This window comes from Adiantum capillus-veneris, chromosome 25, assembly GCF_014529385.1.
Source record: "Adiantum capillus-veneris isolate H3 chromosome 25, ASM1452938v2, whole genome shotgun sequence".
Lineage (NCBI taxonomy): Eukaryota > Viridiplantae > Streptophyta > Polypodiopsida > Polypodiales > Pteridaceae > Adiantum > Adiantum capillus-veneris.
Window position 1 is genome coordinate 17,768,751 of NC_140955.1, and position 23,048 is coordinate 17,791,798.

The following is a 23,048-nucleotide window of genomic DNA, read 5'->3' on the forward strand; positions in this document are numbered from 1 at the left end:
GGAACTGGAGAACGTGGTTGATGCACGGATTGCTCAGCTTTTCGACGTGCAAAAGAAAGGCAAAAAGCACGGTAAAAAGCAGAACAAAGGTACTGACTTCCCGGGATATTTGGGTCGTCAGTCGACATTCGACAAAGCAAAGAAACGGAAGAAGCGTGTTCGATTTGAAGGAGTACCCAGTTCTTCTTCTTCTTCTTCTGACAGTTCTTCTAGCTCCTCGGAGTAGAGCGAAGAAGACAGAAAAAAGCAAAAAAGCGAAGCAAGACACAAAGCTTCGGAACGGGCAAGAAAAAGGCAAAGAAGGCTACATCTCGCCCAGAGACTGACAATTCTACTGAGGACTCGTCTACAGACAGCTCAGATTCCGATGACGGAAAGTTTTATGCGAACAAGAAGAATTTTTACAAAGCCAACCAGTATGACTTTCTCGAAGATAAAAGCAAGAAAGTCCGAGAGTTTAAGGAAGGTGGCCACTCGATCAAGTTTGATACTTTTCAGGATACTCAGATGCTTCGAAGGCTTTGTCTTTTATACAGCAGTTTGACATCGCTTTCGCTGGAGGACGCTATTCAGAGCACTCCAAGATTCGGAGAGCTGCCTCTTACTCTGAGGGGAATGCTCGTACTTGGTGGTCCACGCTTCTATTAAGCAAGACTGTGCCAGTTACATGGCTGAAATTCAAGAGGCTTTTTATTTCTTCTTGGTTGACTCAAGAGTTTGAGCGAGATATACGAGCTGCTTGGAACCATCTCCGGATGACCAAGAGCGATACAGTGAATTCTTATTGTGAAAGATTCTGGAGCTCTTTTCTACCCGCCTCTTCATTCAAGAAGATCTCGTTCAGAGAACAGATTGAGCGGTTTACCTTGGGTCTACCTACAGAGATCCGAGATCACTGCTTGGAACAGAAGTCAGCTTCTATTCAGGAGTTGATGAGTCATGCGAAGCGGGGCTTTGCCATTCACTCTGGCAGTCTGACCTACCCCACAGATGAGGCCATGACACAACGAGCCGAACAGACTTCTGGGAATGAAAGTAGAATGAAAAAGAGCAACCCAGAGAAAAAAAAAAGGATGCACGACCCAAGCTTACTCCTGAGGAGAGAGCTCGCTTCATCAGAGAGGGGAAGTGCTTTGGATGCGGGGAACATGGACATATTTTCGCAAAGTGCCTTGATAAGGCACAGAAAGAACAGAATGATAAAGACGACGACAGGTATGAGAGTTCGAGAGCAGCTGAGGAATGTGGCAGAAAAGGCAGATAGAAAAGCAGAACTGGTACCACATGGCGTGGGACCTGCACCGAATCTAATGAATGAAAGTACAAACTTTGCCGCTTTCGGGGCAAAGTGAAGGATCAGGAAGCTCTTTTGAAGGAGCCAAGGCCAACTTCTTTTCACTTGGAATTGGCGGCTCGATTTGGAACTGCGCCCGACAGACTGACGCCACAGGCGGAGGTAGTTCGACTGGCACCCGGATGGGATGTTGCCATTACACCGAGCATTGGCAAACTTCGTTTGCAATGACAGGGGTGTTCAGGGCACGTGAGTGACGTTCTACTCGGGATCCCTTGGTACCACAAGAACTACGCCGTGGTTGACTACCGGGCCGAGAAAGCGACTTTGATAAATGAAGGGCTTAGAGATTGTACTTGATGAACTTCAGTTTTCTTACTCATTCTTTTGGGAGAACTGAACGATGGATAAAAGTTGAATATATTTTGACCTGAAGAAAAGAACGCCAAGATTTTTTTCTCCACGCTCATGCCGATTGCTTTTGAGAGGGCCTGAAGATCATACCATTGATTTGATATCTGGAAGCACGCCACCGAATCGGCCACCTTATCGTGTGAGCCGAGTACAGAATGAAAAGATTATGAACTCAGTGAAAGACCTCTTGGAAAAGGGTCTTGTCCAGCTTAGTACTTCACCGTATTGCTCTCCAGTGTTGTTGGTTTTGAAGAAAGACGGATCTTGGAGAATGTGCATCGATTATAGCACTCTCAACGAAATCACTATCAAGAACAGATTTCCGATTCCTAGGATCGATGATATACTCGACAGGTTACAATATACTCGACAGGTTATAGGGATCCTCGTGCTTTAGCAGGATTGACTTGAAGAGTGGATATCATCAGATCAGGATAGCACCAGGAGATGTCTTTTCGGACGACTTTTGGGTTATTTGAGTTTTTGGTGATGCCTTTTGGCTTAACCAATGCTCCCGCGACATTTAACCGGATGATGGACAGGATTTTTCAAGAGTACAGACTATTTGTTGGCACTTTCTTTGACGACATCATTGTTTTCTCCAAGAATGAGGCAGAACACAGAGATCATCTGCTTCAAGTCTTTCAGGCAATTACGAGATCACACGTTAGTGATTAATGCTAAGAAAAGTGAATTTTTCCTACTAGAGATACACTTTTTGGGACACATTGTGTCAGCAGCAGGAGTGCGAATGGACCTGGCCAAGATAGAGACTATCCGTGATTGGCCTGATTTGAGGAATGTCCATGAAGTTAGAAGCTTCTTGGGACTGTGTTCGTACTACAGGCGGTTCATATGAAAGTTTGCAGAGGTTGCTTCCCCTTTGCATACCTTGACACAGAAAGGAGTACCTTTTCCGTGGGGACCCACAGAGGTGACTGCCTTTCGGACATTGAAAGAGAAATTGACTACGGGACCAGATTTGACTTTGTCGGACTTGCAGAAGTCATTTGAAGTATATTGTTATGCTTGTGGTCGTAGTCTGGGTGCGGTCTTGATGCAAGAAGGCCATGTCATAGCTTACGAGAGCCGTTTGTTCTCTAGGCCGGAGATGACAGCACAGATCTATGGGAAAGAGCTTTTGGCGGTTATCCATGCTCTTACTCAGTGGCGGCATTACCTACTCGGAGCGGATTTTACTGTCTTTACAAACCATCAGAGTTTGCGCTACTTCTTGTCACAGAAGCAGCTTTCGGAAAAGCAGATGCGGTGGGTGAACATCTTGTCACAGTTCCACTTCCAGATTGTCCATGTGCAGGGACAGAAGAATGTGGTGGCAGATGCTTTGTCTCGGAAATCGTTGGTTCTGGCTATTTCCGCGATACATCATAGGAGCTTCGAGGATATGGTCGATCAGTATGCCACAGATACAGGTTTTGCAGATATTTTCACACGGATACGGGATGGGGAGACAGTAGCTGGATACACCCTTCGGGAAGGCTACTTGATGAAAAAGACTATGTTGTGCGTTACACAGCCGTTGAGGGAAAAGGTTATGACTGATTGCCACTGTCCACCTTTTACGGGTCACCGCGGCATTGCTACCACCATGAAAGGGGTAGAGAGAGATTTCTTTTGGCGGAGACTGAAGAAGGATGTGGAAGAGTTTGTGCGCAGTTGCTTGGTATGCCAGAAGGTCAAGTTTGACAGGCATAAAGCACAGGGATTGTTACAGCCTTTACCCATACCCACCCGCCCCTGGGAAAGTATTGAAATGGATTTCATTTTTTTTGATCTCCCGAGAATACAGAATGATCACGATGATTTTCCGATTACATGGCACGCCTAAGACGATTGTCTCCGACAGAGACCCCAGATTTATGAGTTTGTTTTGGAAGGCAATTTGGGAGAACATTGGCACGTGGTTGCAGTTCTCGTCATCGTTCCACTTGCAGACTGACGGGCAATCTGAGATTGCCAATTCAGTGATTTTAGATTTATTGAAGTCTTGTATCTCGCATCAGAAGACTCAATGGGAAAAGAACTTACCTTTGGTGGAATTTGCCTACAATAACACGATACACTCTTCGACGGGGAAGACGCCATGAGAGATTGTTGAAACTGCTACGAAGGTTCCATCCTTCCTGAGCACGAAAGATTAGAAATTTGAAGCGGATGAATATTCGCGAGATTTGGATACGACTTTTGCCACGGTTCGCGAGACTTTACAGAAGTCTCAAGAACGACAGAAAAAGGCAGCGGATCGCCATCGTCGCGACTTGAAACTGAAGGAGGATGATTGGGTGCTCTTACTTTTGAGAAGGCACGCCTAAGAAAGAAGAAGGGAAAGGAGAGGCTTTTTCCAAAGCTTAGTATGTGATACTACGGACCGTTCCAGATTACTGACAAGATAAATGATGTCTCCTTCCGATTGAAACTGCCAGATACTTGGAGGATTCATAATGCATTGCATGTGAGTCTCTTGAACCCTGTTAAGGGTGATGTGCCTGATGATGGGGAGCCTGATGAGCAACCCAAAGTGGAAGAAAACGAGGAGATCCTTGTTCCTGAACAGATTTTGGCACATAATGATACGAAGAAAGGTAAAGTCCGAAGGCGGTTCTTGGTTAAGTTCAAGAACTTTCCTGCATTTGATGCGAAGTGGATGGAGGAGGAGGACCTAGCAGATACTCCTCGGATTGTGAAACTTTACCTCGATGTTTTGGTTTAGCATAGTCTACTCCAAACGGAACCCAGAATTTAGCTTGGCCGGAGATCTGGTGCAGTGGGATGCACAAGAGGGGAGTCACTCCACTCCTTTGTCAACAGATGCCTCGATTTTGATACTAAAGTCACTGATGTCTCTTTGAGCTTCAAGGATACTGAGAGCTGACAGTATTCTGCTGGATGACTTTATGAAATGGAATTCCTGATTATGATACTGATTTGTTCTTGACTTCTTGTGAGTGCAGGAACTGATAGCCGAAATGACTGCAGCATTTTGGTCTGATTGATCTCGAATAGACATGGTTGCAATAGGGGTTAGTCAATCGGACATCGTTGAGGTCCCGATTGGACCTAGATGTGATTGCTAGCTACATTGTCGATAAATCATGGTCTAAGATCCGAATGAATGTTGAATGTCATGTGATGTCCTGTGATGTCAGGTGATGTCCTGTGATGTTGTGTGATGTGACTGTCGATTTTGTACATGTGCTAGATGTGAGTTCCTAGTACGTAGGTACTAACAGTCAGTGTCTGCTAAGACGGTTTATGGCTTTTGTCGGTTTTGCAGGCGTAATCGCGGTCGATTACAATGCTTTCAAGAGAGGGGTATGTCACAAAGTGATGACGTGGCGGACAGCAGAAACCCTAATTTCTGCCAGAAACCCTAAAATTCCTGCAAACCCTAATTTTTGCCAAAAACCATAAATTCCGGAAATCGCGGAGGCGGATTATTAAAAAAAAAAATATATATATATATATATTTTTTAAAAAGAAAATGATGAGCGACGCGAATTTTGCTGTGAATTGTTTTGAAGTGGTTATTTGGTGCTGTCGCGGTTGATTCTTGACTTGGAGTGTCCAAGTTTGTTACAATGAGACGATTAAATGTACCCTCTACACCTGTCAATCTAAAAGGCATACCAATATACTCCCATTGCCCTTGCTCGATGCGAAAAGCGGTTTTGAAGATGTCGCCTTTGAATACCCGTACCTGATGGTATCCACTCTTGAGATCAACCTTGCTGATATCCTTTGTCCCATTGAGCCTATCTAGGATATACTCAATGCGAGGCATCGGAAACTTGTTCTTGACGGTCATCTTGTTTAATGCCCTGTAATCAACACACAAACGAGACGAACCATCCTTCCTGCGAAGAAACAAAATAGGAGCAGCAAAAGGACTTACACTAGGACATACGAATCCTCTATCCACCAACTCCGTGAGTTGTCACTCTAACTCTTCCTCCTGTGTCTTGTTCAAACGATAGGGAGCCTTACTGACAAGCTGGGTCCCCTTCATAAGCTCGATGCGATGGTCCTCCGGCCGCTCGGGTGGGAGCCGAGGTGGAAGATCATCCTGCAAAAGAGATGTTTAAACTTGGTACAAAAATCTGAATACTTAGCTGGAGCCTGAATGCTCTGGGAAACTGGAGCAGCATATATAAATGCTGCTTGTGCTCCTCGTCGTAATTCACGCTTTACCTGCACATGAGAGATGAGAGGCAAAGAATGCAAGCCCTCCTCAACACGAATAATGAGGGGGGAGGCAGTTTTGGCATTTAATGTGAGAGTGTTAGCCTCCCAATCAATGAGAGGGTTATGCTCACGAAACCATCTTATGCCCAAAAGCATATCACATCCTGAAAGAGGAGACACAAGAAATTTCCTACGGAAAGCAGCTTGTTGAACTGTAAACATCACATCAAGGCACTCTTTCGTGATGAGAGAGTCCATACCAAGAGCGAAGCCAGAAACCTCGAGAGGAGGTTTCTGACTAACCTCGAGGAGGGCTCTCTCAACAAGAGAGGCACTAATCACATCATGCATACTGCCTGGATCAAACAATATGATAAAACGCTGACCCTTTACACGACCATAACGCTTCATGAGAGACTCATCAATGTGTGTGTTAGAGACATGAGAAGATTCGGCTTGGTTCATTAAAGTGCTTGTGGTTGCTGTGGGTGCCTTTTGTTCTTTAGGTGGGGTTGTCTTAGGACAAGCCTTCTTAATGTGACCCTTGAAGTGACATTGATAACATCTACCTTCCTTAGCATAAATCACTTGTTCTTCAGTCGTGATGTATCCTCCTATAATTCCTTGTGCAGATTTTTCATCCGGGGTTAGCTTAGGTTTTGCAGGTGCTTTAGCTTTACCCTTAGATTCATTTTGGGAGTTCTTTTCCGAAGCATTAGAGGAAGATGGGCTAGAAGAGTTTCCATTCTTACCATTCTTACCGTTCGCACCATTTTGCGTGTTCTGAGAATTTTGAGAGGTTCCTTGAGAAGTCTTGTTCTCCTTAGGCTTTCCCTTGTTGTGCTTCATCTCTTGGGAGAGAGCAATCGCTACTGCCTTCTTGAGATCCGCGGGGTCAAAGACTTCTACATCAAACTTGATATATTCGTCTAATCCAAAAAGGAAAGCCTCCTTGTGCTCATCATCCGATTTGCGTAATTGAGTGCTGAGCTGCAAAACACGGTTAGAAAAAGACATGACTGGCATACCATGTTGCTTGAGATTGCGCCAATCTTCTTTCAATCGTGCTAGGTACTGAGGAGGCATAAACCGTGCCTTGAGCTTGTCTTGGAAGTCGGCCCAATTGAAGGAAAGGGACGCGTCTCTGTCGGCTTCCTGTAGGTGTGCGGCTAGCTGTGCCTCTTGCCATGCGTGGTACCAATTGATGGCATCACCGGCAAGGTACATAGCTATCGTCAAAACCTTGCTATTTCTTGTTTTCTTAGTTGTCGCAAAATAAGCATTAAATTGATGCAACTAAGAATGAATAACATTAGCGTCCATCTTACCATCATACTTACTGAACGTCAACTTCTCGGTGACGGGGTTGTTGGAGTCCGAATCTCGGCTTGCGCCACTTGATGAACCACCAACTTCTTTGGCCGGTTCGGGTTTCGAGGTGAGGACATGTAGTACCAAGTCGTTCATGCGTTGTTCTCTCTGGGCCTCACGCTCTAACTCCAAAGTAGCCTTTCTTTCTTCGGCCGCTTCCCTTCTTGTGTCGGCCGCCAAGCGCGCTTGCACAAGCTCACGCTCAATAGTAGCCTTTCTTTCTTTGGCCGCCAAGCGAGCTTGCTCCAAGTCGGCCTTTCTTGTCACTTTTTTTTCTTTCCGTTCCTCGGTCGCCAAGTGATCGCGATCCTGTTTGTCTTGGCGGTCACGCTCCGCGGCAATGCAAGTCGCCTCTTGCTTTGCCATCATGTCCATCATCGACTTAACCAAAGCTTCCATGGGGTTTGGTGCAATTCCTGGCGTAGATGGCGAAGGGGGAGGGTTAGGAAAACCACCCTGTTGCTGAAATTCTTCTTCACTACTTTCCTGCCGATCACTCTCATGCCCGGTATCCATTCCGCTTCTGGTGATGACCATGCACTGAAGTTGTGGGTTCTTAAGTTCACCAGGAACTTGGGTTCTTGTGGGTCTTGGGTTCTTGGGTTCTTGTGGGTCTTGAGTTCTTGAGGATCTTGAGGTTCTCCTTTTGCTTGCAATCTGTGTTAGAGAAGGATCTTCTCTTCACCCGAGTTCTGCTCCTTTCCGCGGGCGCACCCCTTGGCGGCCTTGCGCTCACACCAAGGTTGCTTTTTCCCACCTCACGTCGATTGGCCGGCCGCTAAGTGCATGGTCCGCTCTCAATGAGTGAAAAGAGGCACAATGGGAGGCTGGACAAGCCCTTCTTTCCTGGGATTCTTGTCACTCTTCAAAAACACGATTAGGATCGACGCGCCCAAGCGAACTTGGGTTCGTGCGACCGCAACGAGCAAAAAAAAAATTATGTGGTTTGTGGTTCTTTCCTTGAGTGATGCAGAACACTGCCAAAGCTCTGATACCAATGTAAGGTGAAGCGGAATGAATGTTTGAACTTTGCTCAAGATGAGTGCTCCGATCTGTGCTCAAGGTTCCTTTTATTCTTATGGAAGGGAGAGCCTTTCATTCTTAATGAGAGAGTGCAATGGACACAAACAAAGTGAATGGACACTGTGCGTGAAAGTGTATGAGACTGAAAGATAGAGAGAGAAGAGAATACGACACCGGAGACGACGTAAAACCCTCCTCCGAAGGCCCCACTCTCGTTGCCGAGAGTGGTCTACTATTGATTGCACAAACTGGTACAAAGTGGATGAATGAGAACTGATGCAAGTCTAGGCTATGTCGATGTCGACGATGGGGATGACGAGACCGACTCTATGGCTGAAAACTGATGCACTTTCTGTGCTGTCCAAAAAACGCCAATGGGCTGAAATCTGTTGCTGCAAAACGCTGGTTTGCTGCAGATTTTTCGTGCCTTAGGTTGCCCCTAAAAACGCTGATTTGCAGCCCTTTGAAGTCCTCCGAAAACGCTGTTTTGGCTGGTCTTTAATTGCTGAAATTCTGATACTATGGCGATGCTGAAAACGCTAGGGAAAGGAGGGCGATGTTGGTTTGCTGAAAAACGCCAAGGGCTGGGGTTGTGGCCATGATGTCTTTGATGAAAACGCGAGGTGCTGGGGTCTTATGGCGATGAGGCTACTGCTGAAACGCTAGGGGTGCTGGAGGTCTTGCTTGGAGGAAATCGCTACCAAGGGGGGAAATGTCCTGCTTGAGAGAGAGAGGGGGAACCTGCTGCCTGTGGCCTGTGTTCTCCTTGCTCTTCTACCAATTAGTGCTAGCTTAGGTTTGCTTATATATTATCTTACCCAATTTGCCCTACTCAGTTCCCAACAAAAGTCACTTAAAATAATAAGTGAAAAATGTCAAAATAAGGGAAAATAGGTTAAATGCACTGGAAAATTCCCATGAAGGATTCTGATGGATTATGATGGGAATGCTTATGATCATGCTGTGTGCAACCAGAGGATATGCATCTACACTAAGTGCCTGGGCATGCACGGTCTGTGAACAGACTCACAAAAGTGCCAGAACACTTACTAATCTAGACTGACTGGACTGACGGAACCCTTATTATGAAGTAGCTTGTCCACGGACATGTAGGGTTGGATGTGTCACGTGACATTTATAATCTATGATCTATGATCTATTTGCTCCAAGCTTTTGTGTGGAGTCTGGACTCTATTCTTCAACTTTGAATTAATATTCTTTCTATGAAGAATCAAGATGCTTTTGTGAAGGATGATCCCAATTCATGTATTGTGTATTGCGAAATCGCGTGTAAGCCTTAAGACTGAAGAATCATTGCAAAGCATGCCTAAATAGGATTCTACTTGGACTAATGGGGGTGTATAGGTTAAATCCAACCTAATTTAAGCATATTTTAAACTTACCGTTCCAGCCCCCGTTCCCGTTCCACCTTTTTGGGGTGGGTGGGTGGGGGAGCCGTTCCGGAAACGTTTCGGAGGCCCCCATTCCCGTTCCGGGTAACTTTGGTTTCTTGGGGTCCCATGGCAGAGGGTCCAGCCCGCACTCTCTGTGAATGGATACAGTTTTCAGGCCTTCCCGATGAGGTATAGAGCATCCAGTTACGCGGCATGAGGGGGGTGCAGAGCATGTGTCAAGATATTACCGAGGCTATACCTGCTAAGTGGCATACCCTCTTGAGGCATAAGCTCCCAGATGGGGCCCTTCACGTGCTCGAAGGTCCTCATTGTAGTTAGGGCTTGCTTGGAGTCGGTACCCGATATGTTTCTCGAGGTTCAGGGAGAGGGTCGTCTGCACAAAGTCTTAATTGAGGCGCCACAGGTTGCAGAGTGCTGTTTTCAGAGGATCCGTGGTGGCATTTCTGGGAGGATTTGTGTCATAGATCCTGACTCAGCAAGTCTTGAGACGGGCGCTGGCGGCTATGGGCTTGGGAGAGCCACCCTTTGGTACGAGTGCAGTGGAACCTGGGTGAGTGGTTTTGGCGAGATCCTTTCTCCTCAGCCGATCACCCAGGGACGCCTTTTTTCCAGTACACAGCTCGCTTGGGGAGACATACTAGCAGCATGGAGCGAGGCTCGTCCAGTTGCAGCACTTGATTGGCAGGAGGGAGTCTCACAGTCGAGTTCTTGTCAGGCTTCTGGGAGCAGTTGTGGGACGGCAGACAGCCGAGGCAGGTTACTATGTTTGAGTGGCTAGTTGCATACAAGGCTACAACAGTTGGGAGTTGGTTGGTACACAATGGCTTCTCAGCAGCATGTGCAGCTTGTGGCCATCCAGTGGAGAGTCAGCGTCACTATTTGTGGGACTGCCCTTTGGCACAACAGGTCTGGCTTCGGGTTCTCTGGCTGATGCCAGCCTTGCCACAGCTCGACAGTACACTTGGGGCGCGACAGCCTGGTCCACTCTCATGGGCCCTGCGCTCCATTTTGAGTTGGCTTCCACCAGCAGAATGATAGTGATTCAGGGTGGTGGACATACACTCGAGCTTGCCTCAGAGCTCATCCTCAAGGAGTGGTGGAGTGATAGAGAGTGGTGTTGGGAGCTCGTCTGTGGCCTGACACTTTGGTTCATTTGGCGGGTCCATTGCTTTGGCATCTTCGAGGCTCGCCTTGTCCCACCGGCAAAGACTTTTAGTGACATTGGCTGGAGCTGGTCCATACACTCAGGGGTCAGTTTGAGAGATTCTAGGGTAGCTCCAAATGGGGAATGGAGTCAATATCGAGGGGATCCGTACTTCCATCTAGGCTGACCCTGAAAATTGACCACGTCATTTAAATCTATGTGTATTTTGACATGCGGAGGGTATTCCTCAAAGTCAATATGAGGGAAGGAATGCAAATGGGTCGTAATTCATGGATAAGAACTTTATGTATCTGTTTTTCCTAATGTTTTTGTTGTGAAATACTTTCCTTTATATCCAACTCAATTCTGCAAACATTTTTGAGTGTGGGTAAGATTCAGGAAATAATGTGGTTTTTGTGAACTCCCAGGACCGATTTTTGGAGTTTCCTGAGATGCAACATCCAATAGTTCTTCAAGTTGGAGGAAGTGATGTGCCGACTCTTGCCAAGGCAACACGTTTGGCAAATGCCTATGGCTATGATGAAATCAATCTCAAGTTTGTCACAGGCCCCACTTGGCATGTTTTGTAGTCTGCCTATGGTTGTGGACAGAATCAGACATCTAAAGGCTTATTTCATTTGGCAGTTGTGGATGCCCAAGTGATAAGGTTGCTGGCCATGGGTGCTTTGGTGCACGTCTCATGCTTGATCCAAAGGTCAGTATTTTTGCTTGATCCTAAGATCAGTTTGATACCTTTTGTCCTAGCGCTATGGAGTTGCATATCAAGTGGCTGGAGTTTGGTAATTGTATATGTAGAGCAGAAGATATTTCCAAAATGACAAGTTACAAATCGTACTCTTGCATATCACAGCTTGTAGGCCATGCAATGGCAGCTATAGCAGAGAATTGTGATGTGCCTGTTAGTGTGAAGTGCAGAATTGGGGTTGATGATGCCGAATCGTATGATGAGCTATGTAAGTGCTTGCAACTGTTCATGTGATTTGTGTCTCTTATATGCCTGCCCCCCCCCCCCCCCCCCCCCCCCAACCCTCCCCTCGCCCCCTTCTTTCTCTTTCTCGCTCTCTTAAACGTGTGAACTGTATCACTTGTGTCTTCTTTTGTTTCGTTTCGAGAGAGACTAGGCAAAGAGGCCATCTTAATCGATTATAGAAGTTTCTTGCTTTTTAAACAAAAGCACCTCCAGGAGAAGCATTTGTGCTGCAGGAACAAACCATCCTCCCCCCCGGCGCATGGCAATTTACTTCGTACATGATCACGCTCACATTTCATTCTTATTTTTTATCATAATTCTACTTTATCACAATCGCAATAGTTGCAGTATTGGCCAAAGCCTTAATTGATAGGTGTGCAAAAGGTACGCGAAAAGCTGTCTCCAATATCACAAAGAACTTAGTCCAATGTGTGGCTTGAAATAGCTAGTTGGACCCGCAGCTCGCAAAAACAATGAAAGTAAGCCCGAGTCCCCCACTGTATTTGTGAAATTAGTAGCTTTAATCATTTTTCTGAAGTAAAATTGTTGTCCTACTCCAAGCATGAAAGGAGGAGACTTTATTCAAAATTACTAAAATTGAATGAATGGAGAACGTGCAAGTGCTCCAAAAAGAAAGGAGGAACTTTCATTCGTTGTCTCCTCCTCAATCCTCGTAATGCAAGAGGAAAAGTGTGTAGTTGCAAAACTACTACTTGTCAGGAACGTGTTCTCTTCATGTTACTAAAATGGAAGAAGGGTTGTGTGACTACTATTTACAATGGTTCCACTAATGTCTTTAGTAGCTAGGGTGACCCGGCTCTAAGTTTAATTGTAGAAAAACTTCGTGATTAAAATAACGTGTAACAGAAGTAGCCCAATTTCTTGAGCCATGAGAGAGCTACTCAGGGCCTCGGCAAAGAACAAGAACAAGGCGTGAGAGGGCAGCCTTGTTTGACAGGTTTGGTCAATGCAAATTTTGGCTCTCTCCCACCAGCAATGGGTACCTAATTGTTAGCAGTGGTATACAACGTTGCCACTCTCTAATCCAAGTCTCTGAGAAGCCTAGCCTCAGCATAATCCGCTCAAGAAAGATTCAATCCACCCGATCATAAGCTTTCTCAAAGTCCATAAGCAATATTATGTACACGAGCCAAAGTGTGGCCTTCCATAAGGTGAAGATGGTCTCTAGGATACTATGCTTTTTCACAAACCTAGTTTGTGTGCATGTATCAGTTCTTTAAGAAAACGTTGGACCCTTAAACTTAGAGCCTTTGCTAAGATTTTGTAGGCTGAGTTGAGGATTGTAATCGACCTCCATTGCCTAATGTTATCGAACACCTCCCCCCCCCCCCCCCCCCCCTTCCCCCCCTTCCTGGTTCATATGTGACGTGGGACCGACTGTAGGGATCAATGGCGTAGACATGGCATGCATGGATCTCGAGGTGCAGCGGGTTTGACAAAAAGACTTGTTCGCGAGCTAGAGTTCTAGTCAAGCGGCTTCTTACAGCTTGAACCTGCAACCTAGTGCAGCTTAAACTACCAGCCTAGCGAAAACACCCATGAGCGTTGGTTGAAAAGCTATTGTGCAGCTACGATTATGCATATGAGTGGCCCAATCGGATGACATGGCCACTCATCCAAGGGTGGGGAGCCTGCAGCCAGCTCTGCCGTCGATCCCTTCAGCCGGTCCCGTGACACATAGACGAGTCCCACCCCCGCCCGCCCCCAACCCAAAAAAAACAAAACAAAACTATACGCCTCCTTTGGGATGAGATAAATCAACCCCTTTGACACATCATCCTAGTACCGCATGAAAAAGCTGGAGTAAGGCCATCCTCTTCAAGGCAGCATCGTCGCGAGAAGGCTCGAAATGCATCAAACAAGAGAAGAATTGAGGATCAGTAGGAAGAGGAAGCTTCTTGTATTTAAAAAATGAGGAGTACAACAGATCAATTGGCGAACTTTGTGCAACAAAGCTTGAACCTCCTGATCACCCCCCAACAAATTCGGCTTGCATGCAGTCGATTACAATCTCATTCTCACTCCAATCACAGTCAGAGTCTTGCCCTAAATAGGCGGTATCGCTTTTTGAGCGCAAAGTAGTGATGATAAAGACCCGAAATAGCCAAAAAGATGGATCTTCCACTCATACGCCAACCACCTATCAAAAATAACGGAACACATGCGTGTGACAAAAGTAACATACGTGAGTGAAGTTAGAAAGGTTGTTATTTTTTTCTTTCGAGTGTTGGAAAACGGTCCTTTTCGGAGACCTATAACACAGAAATAGAAGAGGTTTAGCCTTCCACCGTAGTTTGCGATGCTTTGCAAGTGCAGCAGAGCAACTTTTGCTTTGGTTTCTTTCGAGAAAGTCTTCAAAACAAAATAATCTTCCAACTCTTCAATCCACGCCTCTAGATCTTCACTTATCTTGTCAATTCCATCAAATTTGTTGATTTTTTGCTTCTTGAAGACAGACTTGAGGGTTGCTTCTCGAGCATCTTCATCTTGGTTATCTCTTCTTCTTTGTCTTCTTCCATTGTTATTGCTTCTGCCATCTACGTTGAGATCCAATTAGAAATCGTCATCTCCATCAGTGCCTTATGTTCGTTGATTGGCAGCTTCTAAATCCATATGCAAGCAATGAGTCAAATCTTCTTGCTTCTTAAGCCTTCTCTCGTATCCTTTTGTGGTTGCAAGATTGAACGATTGTACTACCATTTGTGATGCAAATTGACAATAATCCCAAAAAATCACAAATAAAGACGATTGTATAGACATGAAAGCGAGAAGAATTGAGAATCGATAGGAAAAGAAAGCTTCTTGAATTTTAGAATTAAGAATTACAATAGACAAATTGGCTGACTCTGTGCGAGAGAGCTCGAACCTTAGGACCACCCTTGAGAAAATTCGGCTTGCATGCAGCCGATGACACCCTCAATCACAATCTTAATCTCACTCTCAATCACAATCAGAGTATCGCCTAAGTAGGCGACATTGCTTTTTGAGTGAGAAGTAGTGATCACGAAGACCTGAAAGTAGCCAACATGCAAGATTGTCCACTCGTGCGCCAACCACCTGTCAAACATAGCCAAACACGTTTCGACAGAAATAAGATATGCGAGTAAAATTAGGAAGGTTGTTTTAAAAAAATTAAAATAAAAAGTGTTGGAAAACAGCCCTTTTTGAAGACCTGTAACTCAAAAACAGAAGAGAATTAGCCCTAACTTGTGAGATATTAAAAGATTCATCTCTAGGAACAGCCTAAAAACATATCAACTTAACAACCACTCACTTATGAGATACCAAAAAGCATCAAAATCATAGAATTAGAAAATGGTCAATGAGGCAAACTTCTCCTACATAAGAAAGGAGCATTTCACTCATACAAAATTTCCTTAAATTCCTATTCGAAAGTGCTTTGAACCACGTGTAAAACAGCTGGTCATCAGGGTGGGAAACTGTGAATTTTTTTCTTCAAAACCAAACTTTGTCTATGGACTCTAGGCATCCTAAATCACAACTTGAAACACTAACTCCATGAAAAAATTAAAAGCTGCATTATGGTACTGCCTGTTACAAGTAGAGACATTATTCATTGTTCTTATATGCTCAATTGTCAAATAGTTGTCATCTTTTTATCTCAAATTATAGTGGTTACATTTATATTTGTCAAATTTTTCATTTGACTAGTGGTGGCTATTTCTTAATGATTGTTTTGTATTGTTAAGATGGTTGCAGAATGGTGTGAGGAGTAGAGTGGTCATTCATAGAGGAGTTGAGACCAAGAAAAACTATATCTCGTCTGTGATACCAGTTCTGTGATCATAAGTTCGGGGGTTGTGCTACAAGGATTAAGGAGCATACTATTGGTGTTAGTGGTAAATGTAGCACCGTATGAAAAGCCGCAGGCAAACATGTATACCACATTGCTCAATTATATAACGAAGCTGAGACTGAAAGGTGTTCTTATAAGAAAGAAAGGTCCCCAAAACACACAATTGGGAGGGACATTCCTAGTTGATGCTGCCGAGAGAACCATAAGAACAAAGAGAAACAGACCGGACTGTCGTTCCTCGACGTCGGTTAATACCTCGAAGTTTACTCCATCAGAGCATTTCACCATGCCCTGTGTCTCACCTTTTGAGGCACCAAATAGCCAAGTTGGAATGTATGGATCATTTGCGAAGATGTCAATGAGGCAACTTCACTTGAAATGGATATGTGCATTTACTATGTGTGGCTTTTGCTTTAGTGTAATTTGCAATTGCTTACTATTATTTGAATAGAATGCTGGCGGTCATAGGTGAGAGAGGCTTTGACAGAGATGGAGGCTGACCCAGGTTAGGGTGTTTGTGTGCAACATAATAAACAACATACTCTAGCCACTATCAAATGTGTGGGGTCAATCGTGTTGGATGTATTCTGACACAGAGTTGAAAAGGTGGTCTCACTTGCAAACTGAAAACTGGATGTACTAGGAGGATAAGAGTGTCCATACTAGAGACCGTAGGCAGTGCCCTAGGAGGGACAGGTAGAATGAGGATGTAGGAGGTCAAAGGTTGAGACAATGAGGTGGAGTGGATCGAAGAAGAGGAGGAGGCGACAGAAATGCCTCCACTTAGACAGGTCTAGGCGCAGGGATCCTCCATATGATCCACCTCTTCAGGCTCCTTCTTTGGTAGATATACCACGTGTTTCTCCTGGGCCCCATAGGTCTCCTAGGGTAATTGTTGTACCTTCATGTAATTCCACTAGAGATCTTATTCCTCTTGTTGCTCTCATGACACAGTATGAGGAAAGCTTTTCACCTCTTGGTCAAGATGTAAATCTATATGCTATGAGATTAAAGAGATTGAGAACCCAGAAATAGTCTTGGTCGTTTTTGTACATCTAATGGACTTTTTGGGATCATACCTTTATGATGATCGACATTTTGTATATTCATCTTGAGGCTGTACCCTTTAAATGTTCACTTTTATAAGAACATTTTTTCTTATGAAAACGACACACACACACACACACACACACACACACACACACACACACACACACAGTCATCAGTTTAATCTGAATTTTGTACCCATTTATTGTGGCCAGCTAGGCAACTACCTATTGCGGCCATGTGCTATCTGAACAACAGTTCCTAATCGGTCCTATACCGAAAAGCCACACACACAGAGCATAGCGACCAAAATCTGACCCATGTGAAGAAAATCACAAATCGTTGAAGGGAAGTCGGAAGAATGCCAAAAACCGAGAATCGTTTGTGGAAAACTGCCGAGGGAAATTGAAGGTGCATACAAGCAGAAACGCGGTCAAGGAAAGCCCTGGTGCAGCGACAATCCCAAAGCAGATGTCTGATAGTCTCATCACCAACGGAACAACTGACACAACCAGAGGAGCTGATGTGATGCGCGGCAAGGAGAGTTCCAACCGGAAGAACTCCCAGCAAAGAGCGCCAAAGAACCAGATGCTCCTTAAGAGGCAAGTGGGACTTCCAGATTGCAGTATGAGCCTTTCTCCACCATTGATCAGATTTGTGTAAAGAACAAAGCGCATAAGAGAAGCATAGATATGGCAGGTGGAAATCGCATCAAAAGGAGTGTCCCATAAATTCCAATCTTGCATACGGTATCCACTGTCCAACGGTGGATATGGGAGGAAAACAACTAGCATATGTTGAAGTAGGCTCCAAATCTGATGATAATGCAAGCCCAACCCAAAGCGTGCTGCCGCTTTAGAAAAAATAAGCAAATTCCTAGATGAATCCACCACATCATCCATCGTGTGTATGCCTCGGCCAGAGAGGAAGTAAGCTTTGCAAGGCGACCGATCAACCAGAGTAAGAGAGAACACCCTACTCTAGTGAATGCTTTCCAAACACAATAAATACCCATCTGCTTGATGCTTGCCATGCCAAGAGGGATGATCCGTAACAACTTTTCAAGCAGAGAGCAAACCAGAGGTGATCAAGCAACCTGGAATATGACCAACCATCTTGCCAAACACAATCTCCCAAAGGGGAAGTCTGTCAATGACCAAAGGCGGGACTGGTAACATGCTGACATAGATCAGCAACCATAACTATGCATGGCTGAGACTGCTACGCAAGAGTAGGCAATAACATAGCCTTCTTTGCCAATGCGTGGCGGTGAAGGTTCAAAATATTCAGCCCCCCAAGACGCTTTGGAGTGCAAAGTTTCTCCATTGCTAACAAACGGAGGCCTTTCTTATGAGAGCTAGTGTGCCACAAGTGAGATACAATATTAGACATAAGCAACGAGAGGCGGAAGCGAGGCCAGTGCAACAACGGTTAGTAAAACTGAACATATGCCGTCATGATACTTTTTTTTTTTCCGAGAAAAAGATCCTTCTATTAGTTAATGAAAACTACCCATAGGGCTACAACCACCTTTGCAAGAGAGGGCTACAACAAGCATGATGGGGAGACTCTCCCAATGAAAAAACAACATATATACAATGAGGCTAAATCAAGAGATGGGAGGAGGGAAGAGCCACACAGGTGGATAGTAGTGCCATCTGAGCACCCCCTGGACTATGGTGTACAAAGGCCCATGGCGCCAGAGTCGAAGGAAAGCCTCGCGGCGCTCCCGCATGCGGTCGGAGCTGCCCTGTAGTCCCTCAAGCTGTCCTCTGAGAGTATGGATCAGCTCTAGCCTAAAGTCAAGAACAGTCTCTGCTGGTGGCACAGGGCGAGCCTCAAAGATGCGGAAACAGCGGGCCCGCCAGATGAACCAAAGTGTCAGGCCACTGATGAGCTCCCAACACTCTGCACCACTCCTGTGGAGTAAGCTCTGTAGCAGGCTGGAGTGTAGGTCGCCCCCCCTGCATCACTATCATCCTGTTGGTGGAAGATAGCTCAAACTGAAGTGCCGGGCCCGTGAGGGTGGACCAAGCCGCTGCCCCCCAAGTGTACTGTCGAGCCGTGGAGAGAGCAGTCATCAGCCGAAGAATGCTGGTGGAAGATAGCTCAAACTGAAGTGCCGGGCCCGTGAGGGTGGACCAAGCCGCTGCCCCCCAAGTGTACTGTCGAGCCGTGGAGAGAGCAGTCATCAGCCGAAGAACTAGCCACACCTGCTGGGCCGAGGGACAGTCCCAAAGACAATGACGTTGACTCTCCACCAACTGGTCACAGGCTGCACATGCGGCCGAGAGACCACTATGCACAAGCCAGCTCCCTACTGCTGTGGCTCTGTGTGCAACCAGCCACTGAAACAAAGTGACGCGCCTCAGCTGTTTGGAGTCCCACAGCCTCTGCCATAAGGCTGCCAAAAACTCGACTGTGAGGCCCTCCTCCTGCCGATGACGTGCTGTAGCGGGGCTGGCCTCTCTGTGTGCTGCAAGTATATGACGTCCAAGCCGAACAGTGTACTGAAAGAAGGGGACTCCTGGGTGGTCTGTGTGAGGATTCTAGGTACTAATCCTTAATTAAGTACTTAAACTCATGATTAAGACTTAAGAAACTGAACTGTACTCGAGAGAAGACTTAGAAGACTCTGTGTTTGATTGATTGAATGTGTGATACAAGGGCTCCTTATATAGGAGACGAATAGACACAAATGAAAAGACACGTCTCTTGGTGAAGAGACATGAGTTTAGACGTAAAGACACATCCTTTCGGCGAAGAGCTGCAACCATTGGGCGAAGAGTCGCACCCGTAGAGCAAAGGGGTGTGACCAGTCGTCGAAGGAGTGTGGCTTTTGGCGAAGAGGCATGTCCTTTGAGCGAAGAGTCGCAACCATCCAAGCGTAGGGGTCCTCCTTGGCATGGCACTTCGCGTATCTGCATCAATGAGTAAGTATTGTAATGTAGTTAAGTCACAAACGTGACATTCCCTCCCTCTTAAAATAAAACTCAGAGTAGTTGTAGAAACTCTGGGAGGAGGAAATGTATTGTTGTTGTGCTTCTGCATCCAAAGCTCTTTTTGTTAATTCCCACGTCATGGCACTGTTATTGATCATGACTATTTTGCCAAACTGAAAACTGATCATATCTGCAACTTGTCTCATCTTTTTCAAAAGTATCAGTATCACATCTGCAACTTGATTAGTGCTTTTGTGAAAGTCTTTTGTAACTCAGAGCTTTGTCCAAGAAAAGATTGAATCTGTATCTGCTTCGAGTGAAATTATTGATAAACTGACTTGAGTTTTCTTTTGAGTAAAGACCACCGGTTGGAAATCTGTAAGGTATTCCATTGGTTTGTCTGGAACAGTAAAATCCTTTTGAAGGGATGTCGTAGACTGAGACATAGTAGTGTTTGGAGGTGCGTCCATCTGTAAAGGTTTATCTGTGAAACAAGTTGTGTCCAAATATTCAATTGCAGCGACTGAAGTCGTGCTGCAAGATTTTGTATCCGTTTTATCCTTTGTATCATTGAAGGTAAGAATTGGTATCTTCAAGTTTGAAGAATTATCATTCACCACAACATCCGTTATCTCATCAGAAACAAAGACTTCATTCTGCAAGGGCGGTGACGAGGCTTTTGTTTTTGCCTGGACCACAACCAAAGAAGTTGTGTGCGTTTGGGATGCCACACATGAACTAAAATCTCTTGAATCTTTAGTGTTATCAGCGGGTATTAAGGCTTTCAGAGTAGGAGTAGCATGGCATAGCTCTCAAGGGGGAACTTGTCCAGCGTTGCGGTGTTCACGACCGAGTACTTGACTAGGGTCGGAAATATGTGCTACTATGTGAGCCCACTTCGAAGAGGTTGAATGCTCTTGAAGGGGAGATCTTCTGAAAGCTTCATGTTGCTGCTTTTGCCGATGATCATTTTGAGGTTGAGGCTTGTTATAGCAGTCATGCTGCAAAGAATGTTGTTTTTGAGCACGTTGTTGCTCAAGCAAAGTGAATTTGTGTTGGGTTGTCTCTGAAGAAACATGATGAGGGTGAGAAATAGATTGCTGAGAAACCGTCGAAAACTGTTTGATACCAAAAGGTCGTTGCAATTGTTGCCGGAGAGCCTCCAATTTCACTGTAAGTGAGGAGATGTCTTGTTCCAAGGCGGCTACTCGATGCTTCCACAATGAGAGGTGAGAGTCCATACTCGAGCATGAACCGTTAATGAAAAGGAAGGCTTTGCTCGGACGCCAATGAAAGGGGTTCCTTCTTGTTGAGGGGAATGAAAACTGTTCACCAGAGAGGGGGCTGAAAAATCATGTAGTACTCAAGCATTAGAAAGGGAGATTAATAACCATCACTCCTGGGAGGTAAAAGTGGCGAAGAAGAAGATCATTCGGTGCTGAAAATTGAAGTATTTTGCTGTTGTAATTTCTGGACAGCCATGCAAATCCGCCTTCGAGAGCACACCACGAGCCCACATCACGCGCAAGGGGGGGGGGGGGGGGGCTGGTGATGAGGCGCACCCAAGGAAGGGAAGGGGGGTTGGTTTCTTGCGCGCAATCGAAGAGGGGAGGGGCTGATATGCCCGCGCGTCAAAGAGGGGGCTGAATTTTTTTTTTTTTTCCATTTTTTGAGGTAGGAGAGGGTGCCCAATGGTTAGGTTTTTTTAAAAAAGTCCAGGGTCACTTTTTTTTAAAGAAAAAGGTCATTTCCATGTGAAAGGGCATGTTTTAAAAGTTGTGTCCTTTCGAAGGGGTGCATCACTTGGAGAGGCTCCGAGAGGGTAAAAGGGACATGGGGGCGACTAGTTTGAGTACCTCCACGCGTCACACGGGACAGGGCACCGCCATCAATGCCATGTTGAACCTCCGAGACTTTAAGAGAGCATCTTGCATTACACTAGTGTTGCCCGAAAGTGGTAATTTAACACATGTGCGGGGGGAAAAGAGGGAAAAATCTTGGGGATTTCATTCGTTCTCCTTCTTCCATACAACTCTGGGAAGGGGGGGGGGGGGAGAGGGTAGCGGTGAGGGTGACAGGCTCACAACCTTCGGGTCCCGGGAAAAAATTTGCTCTGATACCACTGTGAGGATTCTAGGTACTAATCCTTAATTAAGTACTTAAACTCATGATTAAGTTTTAAGAAACTGAACTGTACTCGAGACAAGACTTAGAAGACTCTGTGTTTGATTGATTGAATGTGTGATACAAGGGCTCCTTATATAGGAGACGAATAGACACAAATGAAAAGACACGTTTCTTGGTGAAGAGACATGAGTTTAGACGTAAAGACACATCCTTTCGGCGAAGAGCTGCAACCATTGGGCGAAGAGTCGCACCCGTAGAGCAAAGGGGTGTGACCAGTCGTCGAAGGAGTGTGGCTTTTGGCGAAGAGGCATGTCCTTTGAGAGAAGAGTCGCAACCATCCAAGCGTAGGGGTCCTCCTTGGCATGGCACTTCGCGTATCTGCATCAACGAGTAAGTATTGTAATGTAGTTAAGTCACAAACGTGACAGTTTGCAGAAGAGAAGGGGTCCCTCCATAGCCACTCACTAGGATCCCACTGTACTCGTGCCAGTGGACAACACTCCCAAGCCCATAGCCTCCAGTGTCCATTCTCAAGAGCTGCTGGGTCAAGGTCTATGATGCAAGTCCTCCCACAGATGCCCACAACTCGGATCCTCTGGAAGCAGCACTCTGCTACCTGTGGGGCCTGCAACTCGCTGTAATCGACCCCCACCCTGAAGCTCGAAGAGCAAGGCTGGGACAGCCTTTGAGCAGGCCCTGACTGAAATGAGAACCTCCAGTCGTGTGAAGGCTCCCATCCACTGGGGTGCTAATGGATCGAGAGGCATGAGCCACTCAGCTGGAACTGACTCTGAGATGTCCTGACACATGCTCTGCACCCCTCTCATGCCCTGTAGCTGGAAACCCTGCACCTCCTCTGACAAACTTGTGAACTCTAGCCAGTCACCTAGAGAGCGCGTTGGACCTGCTGCCATGGGACCCCAAGAAACATGAGGCCGACTCCGAACCAAGTGGCCTCTCTGAGTGCTAACCATGGGGTTCCAGACGAGGGGCTGCCGTAGGCGCTCCTCCGTGCACGTCGGCTGTCTCTGCTTTAGGCCACGCCGTAAGAGCTCCCAAGATGGAAGCAAACTCACAGCGAAGTGGTCCTCCAGTCTCCTGCTCAAACCAACTCGGCGCAACTCTGTAAAGATCCATCTGGTCGAAGGTTGCCAAGGGCCTCCTGAGTGAGGCACCGTGGCACGAAGCCTCTGCGGCAAGAACTCATTCCAGGGCTCCTCTCCTGGAAGAAGTCCTCTG

General features: G+C 45.9%; 1 protein-coding gene across 3 annotated transcripts in view; it reads left to right on the plus strand.

Moving 5' to 3' along the window:
• Positions 1-23,048, plus strand: part of LOC147424501 (uncharacterized) — a 191,214-nt gene that overhangs the window by 64,325 nt on the left and 103,841 nt on the right. For all 3 annotated transcript variants that reach the window (XM_086499767.1, XM_086499766.1, XM_086499768.1), the window contains exons 3-5: positions 11,293-11,420; positions 11,510-11,579; positions 11,736-11,838. In XM_086499767.1, the coding sequence (XP_086355893.1) occupies positions 11,293-11,420; positions 11,510-11,579; positions 11,736-11,838 (301 nt within the window). The remainder of the gene's footprint in view (positions 1-11,292; positions 11,421-11,509; positions 11,580-11,735; positions 11,839-23,048) is intronic.